The following is a 12722-nucleotide window of genomic DNA, read 5'->3' as shown; positions in this document are numbered from 1 at the left end:
ACTTCACACAGCAAACCGGCCTCACGATGGAACACACTCCCTACTTCACACAGCAAACCGGCCTCACGATGGAACACACTCCCTACTTCACACAGCAAACCGGCCTCACGATGGAACACACTCCCTACTTCATACAGCAAACCGGCCTCACGATGGAACATACTTTCTACTTCATACAGCAAACCGGTCTCACGATGGAACATACTCTATACTTCCATACAGCAAACTGGCCTCACGACCTTCTGATAATAAAGATGAAGTGGTACATGTTTAAAAAAAACAAAAGAAAGTAAAGGAAATCCTCTATTCTCTTAAAATATTGCTTTGCCTAAAATCTTTCCACCCTTCTTTCAAATTCTAAAAACATTTTCCCTCAAGATCATTATCAATTCATCAACCTTTTTTCTTACGACATAACTTTTATAATGGTAAATATTCCTATAAAATCTTTCATAATAATAAATTATGACTACTTTCTAACGTATAAAAAGGAAGAAAAAAGCTTCTTTAAAGGCTAGGGCTTCTTTATACTGGCCACAAAACTAAAGACACTACTTGGAACACTGACATATTCAATAATAAATTTTTTTGTTATAGGGCTCCTGCGTTCACCAGAGAGACAGTGAGAAATCACCCAAGGGGGGGGTGGTGGATGGCCACACCTCAATCCATTCTCTTCTAATTTCCTCTCGGAATTTTGGGCAAGCATGCACACGTGCCTGGCTTGAGTTTTAAGGCAACAGATCCAGGACTCGAACCACTGTCAACTATGTGGAATCTAGCAACTTAACCATTGCACCATCAGTTGATTCCCTCAATAATCATTTGAGAAATATCTAAATAAATCAGAATCTTATTAAAGATCATATAGTTAAAGGGAGTAACAAGAGTAAAGTAAAAAACAGAACTAGGCTAGCTATTTCCAAAAGAAAAGAAAATTTAATTCTCATTATCGGCACACAGTTCAGGAAGTCCTCTGTATCAAAACAAGAACAGTATTAAGACTCTGTCTACTATTGTATTTGACAGGTTTTAGAAATCAAATGTTTTATCTAGTAGGTTATAAATCTCAAAGATAAGCAAAGGAAATTTGTGCTAAAATATTTTATTACCAAGAATGAAATACAGTCATCATAGTAATAAAAAGGATATCAGCTTTCGCAAAGTCTCTTATCCCACACTGAGGTAATCCTGGTGTGTTCTGCATGTAGAAATCCAAGTAAAACCAATGGGCAAGTTCAATCTGAAAACACACTCGGATTGCATTGTCTCTTTCCTCGCTGGGAATATGCAAAATAAACCGGCTGTCAAAAACAAAACACATACAGAAATTACATTCGCAAACTACAATGACTTATTTCCACCCACTGAATTGCTTCACCCCTAACCCACCAACTTAGAAAAGGAACCAAGAACAGTCCCGATCAAGGAAGCGGCCCGTAGTTAGATAAAACTTACTACTGGGATGATGGCTTTAGAAAAACAAATAAGGAATCACATGTATCTCAATGATGATAGAAATCTATGTAAAGAGTCTGTGTACCCTGTCTTCGTGAGCAGAGATAAACTTAAGAATTCACTAGCAGCAAATTAAAGGTGAGCAAAACACCTTCACTAGGCTCTCCTTCCCAATGTGGCAACATTTCCAAGAATGCATGCATGTAAATTCATGTATTATAAGACAAAGTAAGTACTCAACACCTCATCTTCACGAATATTACAAGGAAATAAACACTGTTGCTCATTAATTTTCAAAGTCTCGTCTGCAGAGCTTCCCTTCAAATGAACATTCAAAACTACTAAAAATCTTATTTTCATCGTACATACAGAAAGACATCTATTTATAATATAAGTGTATAGTATACACAGAACACATACGTGATTAAGGTAATGAGCGCCTGTTTTGTGAAACACACTGTTTAGAATCTATAAATCAAGGTGAATGGGATTTACAGCAGTCATTAAGCAGCTACCAATCACTTCTCTCCCACTGCTAAACTTTTTTGGTAATTCTTTCTCCAGCATTAGGGGCAGATGGGTGTACATGAGTCCACTGGGTTGTAGAGTCATTTCTAAAATTAAAAACATGTAGTACCACCTAGTGTGATCACTTATATTACTCACTAGCTATGATGTTAAAAGGATTCCTGCCCACCTAGGGCAACCCCATTACTCCTGAGGTTGCTCACATGCAGTAACGACTAATCCTGGAGCTGCTACACGCTGCCAGCCACGTACTGTACCGGCCCTGTCCTCTGTCCATCTCGGCCATCCCAACACTGGCACAGGCCCTCTTCTGTGTAGGTGCATCAGATGCTCCCTAACCCCACCTGCACCCCGACTCTGACCACACGCCAGCTGGCGGACTTTCACTCTTCCTGTCCAGAAACACGTCCAAATTCGTCCACTCAGCTAACAGGCAGTATCTCTACATTTTTTTTGAGAGGTTTTTGCTATAGGGCACATGCACTCTCAGGAAAGACAGAGAGAGACAGGGAGACAGAAAGCAAGAAATCACCCTCGGGGGGGAAAGGACTCGCTGCAATCCCTTCTCCTCCATGCTCCTCTCAGGATCTTGGGCACGCACCCACATGTGCCCACACACACGCCCAGTGTGAGTTTAAGCCACCGGGTCTGGGTCTGAAACCACAGTCAACTACACAGGAGTCCTGCACATAACCACTGTGCCATGTGCTGGCCCGTGATCTGCACACTTACTCCCGCAGGGTGACTAGCTGCCTGACACCCTGGGGTTTGTAATCTCCACTCTAAGGGCTCACACTGCTCCCTTCTCCCAGTAAGCTGGAGTAAGCTCACACTACTCTAACCCTCCCGTCACGCGGAGGTAAAGCCTGGACATAGTGCATGAAGCAGTTACTCGAAAACTCTGGAAGTAAACAGTAGAAGGAAGATCGGAGAAGACCGGAATCCCAAGTGAATTCACCGTCCTCAATCCTTGTCCTGAACCGGGGCTGGAAGTGGCATGGGCGAGGACAGAGCACGCCGGAGGCCCGCCAGCTCTGCCGGGAGGATCAAGACAGAAGCCCAACGGGGTCTTCCAAGGTCAGGAGACACTCAGGGAAACCCTTTCCTTTCTCACAGGTCCAGACCTCAAACAACTGCATGATGGCAGCAATGGGGACTCAAGAGTCTAAACTGAGGAACAGGAACCGTCCTCTTCAATCACAAGACGTGTGTGGTCCCAAGAAAGTAAAGCCAGTCTTCACTCCTCTTACCCCTCCATCTGTCTCCCAGTCGCTTGGCTCCAGGCATGTGCGGGGTTCCGTGACGTGTGGCCCAGGGGATTTCTGGCCAAAGGATTACAGTGGGGAGACCCAGAGAACTGAGAAATGCCAGGGACAAGCAGAGGGTGAGCAGCTCAGGAAACGGCCCAGAAAGCTATCCACGAACTCTGGCTGGTCAGGCCGGGGTATGGCAGTTAAGGCAGAAGGATCCCACGCGGCTGGCTGCACAGTTGAGTCCTGGCCCCGGTAGCGTGAAAATCACACCAGGTGGTGTGTGCATGCACGCCCAAAATCAGAAGAGAGGACAGAACACATACGTGATTAAGGTAATGAGCGCCTGTTTTGTGAAACACACTGTTTAGAATCTATAAATCAAGGTGAATGGGATTTACAGCAGTCATTAAGCAGCTACCAATCACTTCTCTCCCACTGCTAAACTTTTTTGGTAATTCTTTCTCCAGCATTAGGGGCAGATGGGTGTACATGAGTCCACTGGGTTGTAGAGTCATTTCTAAAATTAAAAACATGTAGTACCACCTAGTGTGATCACTTATATTACTCACTAGCTATGATGTTAAAAGGATTCCTGCCCACCTAGGGCAACCCCATTACTCCTGAGGTTGCTCACATGCAGTAACGACTAATCCTGGAGCTGCTACACGCTGCCAGCCACGTACTGTACCGGCCCTGTCCTCTGTCCATCTCGGCCATCCCAACACTGGCACAGGCCCTCTTCTGTGTAGGTGCATCAGATGCTCCCTAACCCCACCTGCACCCCGACTCTGACCACACGCCAGCTGGCGGACTTTCACTCTTCCTGTCCAGAAACACGTCCAAATTCGTCCACTCAGCTAACAGGCAGTATCTCTACATTTTTTTTGAGAGGTTTTTGCTATAGGGCACATGCACTCTCAGGAAAGACAGAGAGAGACAGGGAGACAGAAAGCAAGAAATCACCCTCGGGGGGGAAAGGACTCGCTGCAATCCCTTCTCCTCCATGCTCCTCTCAGGATCTTGGGCACGCACCCACATGTGCCCACACACACGCCCAGTGTGAGTTTAAGCCACCGGGTCTGGGTCTGAAACCACAGTCAACTACACAGGAGTCCTGCACATAACCACTGTGCCATGTGCTGGCCCGTGATCTGCACACTTACTCCCGCAGGGTGACTAGCTGCCTGACACCCTGGGGTTTGTAATCTCCACTCTAAGGGCTCACACTGCTCCCTTCTCCCAGTAAGCTGGAGTAAGCTCACACTACTCTAACCCTCCCGTCACGCGGAGGTAAAGCCTGGACATAGTGCATGAAGCAGTTACTCGAAAACTCTGGAAGTAAACAGTAGAAGGAAGATCGGAGAAGACCGGAATCCCAAGTGAATTCACCGTCCTCAATCCTTGTCCTGAACCGGGGCTGGAAGTGGCATGGGCGAGGACAGAGCACGCCGGAGGCCCGCCAGCTCTGCCGGGAGGATCAAGACAGAAGCCCAACGGGGTCTTCCAAGGTCAGGAGACACTCAGGGAAACCCTTTCCTTTCTCACAGGTCCAGACCTCAAACAACTGCATGATGGCAGCAATGGGGACTCAAGAGTCTAAACTGAGGAACAGGAACCGTCCTCTTCAATCACAAGACGTGTGTGGTCCCAAGAAAGTAAAGCCAGTCTTCACTCCTCTTACCCCTCCATCTGTCTCCCAGTCGCTTGGCTCCAGGCATGTGCGGGGTTCCGTGACGTGTGGCCCAGGGGATTTCTGGCCAAAGGATTACAGTGGGGAGACCCAGAGAACTGAGAAATGCCAGGGACAAGCAGAGGGTGAGCAGCTCAGGAAACGGCCCAGAAAGCTATCCACGAACTCTGGCTGGTCAGGCCGGGGTATGGCAGTTAAGGCAGAAGGATCCCACGCGGCTGGCTGCACAGTTGAGTCCTGGCCCCGGTAGCGTGAAAATCACACCAGGTGGTGTGTGCATGCACGCCCAAAATCAGAAGAGAGGGAGATGGAGAAGGCAGTGCAGCGTGATCGTCCTCCACGGGAGGTGCCTCTCACTTTCCTTCTCCCCCACTAAGTACACTGCTCTCCCGCCAAAACAAAACAAAACGCAATTCTGAGGCTCACCCAAACTTGTATACGCTCAGATTATAAACAGTGTATTAGGGACCAGCAGTTAGAGTAATGGCTATGTCGCTGGACTCCCATGTAGTCAACCGCAGCTCGCGTCCCAGACCCGGTGGCTTAAACTCACGCCGGGCGCATGTGCGTGTGTGCCCAGGATCCCGAGAGGAGAATGGAGGAGAAGGGATTGCAGCGTGGCCATGCCCCCTGGGGGGTGATTTCTCGCTTTCTGTCTCTCTGTCTTTCTGGCAAGTACACGCTCCTGATAGCAAAAACCTCAAAAAAAAAAAAAAAAACAAAAACAAAACAACAAAACAAAATAGTGTCTTACAGACATCGAGACTAGGCTGCAAGGTGAACCTGCCACACCACAGAGTGACCACTGGATGGTACACACGGGACGAACAACCCTAGGAAAACTACCCTCTTCCATCTGATCTTTGTTCATACTGCCAGAAGGCATTTGCACGGAGCAGAGGCAGAGGGGGAGAGCGCTCCTGGGGCATTTGCACGGAGCAGAGGCAGAGGGGGAGCTCCTCAGGTCTCGGTTGGGGCATACACGATGCCATGCCACAGCCCCTTCTCCATTTCTCCATCCTGCGGGCATCTGGGGCATACTCGCGCATGCACCCCGCGTGTTTTTTAAGCCACCAGGGATGGGATGCGAACAGCATCAGTTACATGGGATCTGGCTCCCTTAACCACCAGGCCACAGACTCAGCCCTATCTGACTTATTTAACTTACTTTCATGTCTTAAAATAATAATAATAAATAACAAACAAAACCTCTTCTACTATTTCTCACATACTGGGAGAGTGGAGGCATTTTCTGACTTCCACTGTGGAAGGTAAGGAATGAACTCCGGTCCCACTCCATTCCACACTCCCTCTCACCCTTCAGCCCTCCACGACACGGTGCCACAGTCCGGTTGTACCAACGCTCCTGACCCTAGGACTGGGAGCTCTGGAGCAGAGAAGGCTGGGCTGTGCTGCAGCTGCAGGCTGATCAGCAGCACCCTGGCCTCTGCCTGCCAGCTGTCACAGCACCTACTGCCCATGACAACCAACACACCTTTAGATACCAGCGAGGGTGGGCAAAGCCACTCCCAGTGGGTGACAGAACAGTAGGCTAGGTCGGCTTCCATCTCTACCTTATGGGGACTCTGTGATTCACAAACCAGGCAATGTTGGACACTCGAGGTTATTCTTGTTCTCTGCAAAATCCTCTGTTCTCTCCATAGTAATTGTTATTAACTTTGCTTTGTTTATTCTGTACTTGTCACTAAGTTAACCTCCCACTAATGTACTAAGTTGTTTTTCTAAAGATACTGGGCCAGCAGGTGGCATAGTAAAGGCAGCGGCTGGATTTCCACATGGCCAACAGCAGTTCAAGACCCTGAACCCAGTGGCTTGAAATTCACTCCAGGTGCTTGTATGTGCCTGCTCAAAATCTTGAGAATGGAGAAGGGACTGCAGCGCGGCCATCCGCCCAGGGGTCATTTCTCACTTTTCCTCTGTATCTCTGTCTCTCTTCTTCCCAGCAAGTACAAGTATCCTAGGACAAAAATCTAAAAACCTATAAAACATACACACACATATACACGCATATATACATACATATAAATGTAGATTGCATCAGCTTCATCTTGAAAACTGTCCCCGGGGACAGCAGTTGGCATAATGGCTATGTCACTGGACTCCCATGTAGTCGACCACAGTTTGCGTCCCAGACCCGGTGGCTTAAACTCACGTTGGGCGTGTGTGTGTGTGCATGACCAAGATCCCGAGAGGAGAATGGAGAAGGGACTGCAGTGTGGCCTTCCCCCCTGGGGGGGGGGGTGATTTCTCACTTTCCTGCAAGCACACACGCCCTATAGCAAAAATTTCTCCAAAAAAAGAAAGAAAGAAAGAAACTGCCCTTGGTGGGGCTAGCAGGTGGCATGGTAGTTAGGGCGCTGGACCCCCACGCCAACTGCAGTTTGGTTCTGGACGTGGCAGCTTGCTTTCTCACTTTCCCCGTCTCTGGTCAAATTAAAAAATAATAAGTAGTGCATGGTGGCACCAGCCCTATGGTTAAAAAAACAATAAGTAAAATGATTATTTTAAAAAATAACACTGTCCCTGAGTGCCCCGATGTGCACATCTGGCACCCTAAGCCGGGCTCTCACTAGCACCCTGCCCCGTTCCCTGACCCCACGTTACAGCTCATACTTCCTGCACTGCGTGTGCCTGCTCCATCTCTACATAAAGCCTTCCAGAGGGACGATGCAGGGAGGGAAACACCGAGACACCGTATGTAGGAAAACATCTTTACTCTCACACTTGATAAACTAGATAAAGAATCCTAGGTTGAAAATAATTTTCGTTCAGGATTTTGAAGACTGTGCTCTCCAGTTTTGATATGGAAAGACTAAACCCTTCATTCTTTTATTTTTTTTAAATTTGCTACAGGGCATCAGCTGGGGTGCGAGAAGCATCTCCCAGGAAGGATGGCCATGCCACAATCCTTTCTCCTCTCAAGATATTGGACACAAACACATATGTGACCAGTGTGTTCTTCAAGTCACCAGATCCGGGCCTTGAGCCACGCAGTCGGTCCTGTGGGATCCTTAATCACCACTTCACAGGCTGACTTAATCTCTGTACATGACCTTTATTCAGACTGGATGCTTTAAAGATCCCCCCCCCAGGGCACATGTGGGGCAGCACTCCCCTAGAGGAGGCATGGTCACACTGCAATTCCTTCTGCTCCATTCCCCTTCCCCACCAGGACGTTAGACATGCACACAGCCCACCATGCTTTCCAGGCTACAGACCGGGATGTGAACTGCGGCCAGTCACGTGAGCTCTGGCTCCCTTAACCAATGAGCTGGGGCCAGCCGCTCCTGAGCTCTTTCACCCACGGCACGGTCAGCCAGTGAGCCTCATCTATCTGCAAACGCATACCTTTCCGCACAGATTCTCATGGAAGACCCTCAGGATTATTTATTTTTCTTTTGTTATTTTCTACCTTTGATTGTTCCTTAAAAAACCTCCTGAAGAGAAGCAGTTGCTAATCCTCAGGACTGTGCTAACTGTGGATCCCTCTATTCTGTTCTTAGGGTACACACTCGTATGCAGCTGGGAGTGTCCAGCGCCTGAGTCAGCACGCCACCCGCTGGTCCCCGTTCCGTAAACATTTTAAGACAGGAGTCTTAATTTCACTCCACTCAAGAAGTAACCAGGGGGGACTAGCAGTTAGCGTAATGGCTATGTCGCTGGACTCCCATGTAGTTGATTGTGGTTCAAGTCCCAGATCCAGTGGCTTAAACTCACGCTGGGTGCGTGTGCGTGCATGCCCAGGATCCCAAGAGGAGAATGGAGATGGGATTTCAGCGTGGCCATTCCCCCAGGGTGATTTCTCGCATTCTGTCTCTCTTTCTGGCAAGCGCACACGCCCTATAGCAAAAGCCTCTCAAAAAAAAAAAAAAAAGTAAACAGGGCAAACAATCTGATATATAAAATGATATGTATGCATACAGAAATATACACATGCACTCCCCTTATTAAGAGATTTGTTTTAACAAGAAGCATCAAATGACTAAGCAAATATTATACTCAATAGCTTACTGTGTACAACTTAACACCCAAATATTTTCCCTCAGTTTACTGCTAGCTAATTGCCTTAGAAAATGGTGAGATCAGCAGATGGTTGGTCTCCCACATGGACTGGACGTCCACATGACCGACAGCAGTTCAAGTCCTGGAACTAGAGGCTTAAAGAACACGGGCCACACCGGGAATGTATGCGTGAGTGCCCAAAATCCCAAGAGGAGACTGGAGAAGGATTTCAGCATGGCCATGCCCCCTAGTGGTGATCTCTGTATGTCCCGCCAGTATAGGGGCCCTATAGCAAAAACCTCTTTAAGGAGGCCAGCATGTGGCACGGTGGTTAAAGGTGCTCAACTCCCACATGGCCAACAATGGGTCAAGTCCCGGACCTGGTGGCTTCCCCCTACCCCCCTCTCTGTTTCTTTCTGGTCAAATTAGAAAATAATAATAAAGTTACAATAAAATAATTATTTTTAAAAAACTCTTTTAGAAAAAGAAAAGAAACTGCTAATGATTACACAGTTACTGCAACAAAAGGAATGCTGCAGAATAAAGTATCTGAAAAGTAACATTTCACGGCTTAGGTTACCAATGGTAGAGAGGAATGGAGAAAGCAAGCCACCAGCTGGGACTCAACTGTCACTGGCCATGTAGGAGTCCAGAGCTTTAACTACCACACCATCTGCTAGCCCAAGTCATTCATTCATATATATATATATATATAGAGAGAGAGAGAGAGAGAGAGAGAGAGGTTTTTGCTATAGGGTGCGTGAGCTTGCCAGACAGAGAGAGACAGGAAGATAGAAAGCGAGAAATCACCCCCCATGGGGGATGGTCACGCCGCAATCCCTTCTCCTCCATTCTCCTCTCGGGATCTTAGGCACGCACGCACACACGCACACGCGCCCGGCGTGAGTTCTAAGCCACCGGGTCCAGGACACAAACCTCGGTCTACTACGTGGGAGTCCAGCGACATAGCCATTACACTAACTGCTGGTTCACAAGTCATATTTTAAAATATAAGTTTCTTGCTCTAATTTTTCACATTGAAATCAACTTCTAGTTTTGTATTTCTCTAAAACTTATTAATATATGGCAGTGACTAAAGTAGGCAAAATTATCTGGAATATGAAATTTGTCAAAAAAGAAAATAACGTCAATAAAGAAACTCTTTAATGTACTTACAATAAGCAACTGGAGAAAAAAAATGAAGGGAGCAAAAACCCGAGTCTAAATTGAATTCATAAATTCTTTTTCCAAAAAAATTTTGGAAAAATAAGCTTTTCAAATTAAGCTTTCTTTTTTCCTATTCCCTAAGTTTTACTTTTACAGAAATTAAACTTTAATTATAAATTTTTAAATGCACAATCAAAAATCTTGAATTAACATTAAAAGGGTAAATTAATAAAATAACAACTTGAAAAAAGAAATAATTACTTGGTTTCACTATTAGTTTATCAAGTAGCTAGCCCTAGTTTTTTGTTTGTTTTGTTTTGTAGAGGGTTCTTTGCTACAGGGAGTGTACACTCACCAGAAAGACAGAGAGACAGGAAGCAAGAAATCATCCCCCAGGAGAGATGGTCCCCCTGCAATCCCTTCTCCTCCATTCTCCTCTCGGGATCCTGGGTATGCTCACACATGCGCCCAGGGTTGAGTTTAAGCCACCGGGGTCCGGGACTCGAACCGTGGTCAACTCTGTGGGAGTGCAGCAACATAGCCATTACGCCAACTGCTGGTCCCACTAGCCCTACTTTTTAAACATGTCACATTCTTATTTATATAGCCAAACACTGTAATTGCAAGGAAAAAAAACAACTTAAAAAAATAAAAGCAAAGCTATCCCCAAATGTTTATATAATTGAATAGCCTAAATAACCCTCGCTGGTAAACCAAGTGTTAGCAGAAGTTTAACAATACGATGTAAGTCATCTGCCAATAAACAGGCCCCCTGCATAAACCCTAAGGCTGATGTCACTTTTTAAATGATGTAATCCTGGGAAATATAGAGACATACCCCAGGACTCAGAAGGGAGACGAGTTTATCAAAGGGCTAGCAGTATTATGTGTAAGATCATGTGATCTTTTTCTAAGTTAACTCTCATTCCTACTAACCCTTACATAATTATTGTTCACCTTTGAGTACTCATCTTTAAACTTCTCTAATATGAAATGCACATCCTTTAAAAAGTTCTTGGAAACTTAAAGAAAATAAAACAATCCCATAATCCCACTTTTGGTTCATGTCCCCTAGTCATTTACTCCCAGAGACACACAACTATGTTTTTTTCTTTTTACTAAATGTAGAATTAAGAAAATGAGTTCCTTGGGACCAGCAGTTAGCATGTTGGCTATGTTGCTGGAGTCCCATGTAGTCAACCGCAGTTCGAGTCCCGGACCAGTGGCTTAAACTCAGGCCAGGCGCATGTGCGTCCGTGCCCAAGATCCCGAGAGGAGAATGGAGGAGAGATTGCAGCGTGGGTGATTTCTCGCTTTCTATCTCTCTGTCTCTCTGTCTTTCCGGGGAGCCCACGCACCCTATAGCAAAAATCTCTCAAAGATAAAGAAAAGAAAGTTCCTTTAAAGTTGCTCATCTAAACCTATCAAATTCTAAAAATGTATTTCCACCAAAACCGAAGAAGTTCAGCGGCATTAATTCCTGCCAGCTGCAAAACTGGTCAGTTTACTTCTGCACACGGACTTCCTTCCTGAGGTCTGACCCCCACTCAGGAAACAGCGCAGCCCTGTACAGGCGGAGGTATAGGCTTCCAGCCTTGATTTTCTGAATCACCGTGAATGTAATTTGTGTAAATTACAGTCTTGGAACCTGTATGGCTCAGAAAAAAAAAAAAAAAAAACAGAAATAACGGCACCTACGAAATAGGGTAGTTTCGAGGGGACATGATACATGTGACGATGCCTGGCAAGCGCCAGGAACTCCACGATGATTCGTTCTTTATTTCCATTAAAAACGAAGAGCATGAATGCGACACAACTAAGAGCGTGACCTCTAAAGATAAACACAGTAAGTGAAAAGGTGCTATCTTACCAGAGCCTTTACGCGTAAATCATTTCACGGCCCACACACAACCGGCGACAGTTCGGGCGTCAGCGCACCAAAACCTTCCCACGTGAACACACATGCTTCGAGCCGTCTCCCACGCCTTCACCCCTAAGCCCCGCGCCGCAGGCCCAGGCCCCCGGTCCAAGGGGGCGGGAAGGACGGACTCGGCGGCTCTGGACTTGCTGCGGGAGAGGAGCGCGGGGATGCAGAGCAGTGGGAGGTTCCCGGCGGGCTTCTGCAGGGGGCCACGGACGCCGACGGCGGAAGGCAACCCGGGACCCAGGCCCTCGCACCCGGGGCGCGGCGGACGGGGCCGGGGACGCCCAGGGCAGGGAAGCAATGGCGGGGGCGCGGCCGAAACGCTGCAGACCCAGCCCCCGGAGCGGCGGCGCCGGGAAGGCGGAGCCGTCGGGGAACCGAGGAGGAAACCGCGGGCTCGGCGGGGGGGAGGGAGGGCCGGAGGGCCGGGCTGCGGCGGGTGGTGGCAGCGGGGCGCCGCGTGTGGGCGGGAAGGACACCCGAGTCCGCGAGCGCACGAGCGGGGCGGCGCCGGGTACCTGCAGAGATCGTCCAGGACGCCCCCGGGAATCTCCGCCCGCTTGGTCTCCATGATGAGGACGCAGAGCAGGAGCAGGGCATCCCGGCTCCGCGCGGCCGGGAACCGAGGCACGGCACGGACGCTGCGGCTCTCGGGCAGCGGAGGGAGCGGACGACTCCG

At 47.8% G+C, this 12722-nt stretch overlaps 1 protein-coding gene across 3 annotated transcripts in view; it reads right to left on the bottom strand.

The window, feature by feature from the left end:
- The window catches only part of DCP2 (decapping mRNA 2), a 65101-nt gene extending 52385 nt beyond the window's left edge, over positions 1 to 12716 (bottom strand). For 2 of the 3 annotated variants that reach the window (XM_006146890.2, XM_027771201.1), the window contains exons 1-2: positions 12562 to 12716; positions 1153 to 1304 (exon numbers count right to left, since the gene is read on the bottom strand). In XM_006146890.2, coding sequence (XP_006146952.1) covers positions 1153 to 1304; positions 12562 to 12614 — 205 coding nt within the window. In that variant the 5' untranslated portion in view covers positions 12615 to 12716. Of the gene's footprint in view, positions 1 to 1152; positions 1305 to 11989; positions 12181 to 12561 lie in introns of those variants that run through there. The other variant, XM_014587206.2, reaches the window with a different exon arrangement.
- Between the last annotated feature and the right edge of the window lie 6 nt (positions 12717 to 12722).

Source organism: Tupaia chinensis, unplaced genomic scaffold (genome assembly GCF_000334495.1).
Source record: "Tupaia chinensis unplaced genomic scaffold, TupChi_1.0 Scaffold000195_1, whole genome shotgun sequence".
NCBI lineage: Eukaryota > Metazoa > Chordata > Mammalia > Scandentia > Tupaiidae > Tupaia > Tupaia belangeri.
The sequence above is the reverse complement of the archived record's forward strand: the minus strand, read 5'-3'. Positions and strand labels throughout refer to the sequence as shown.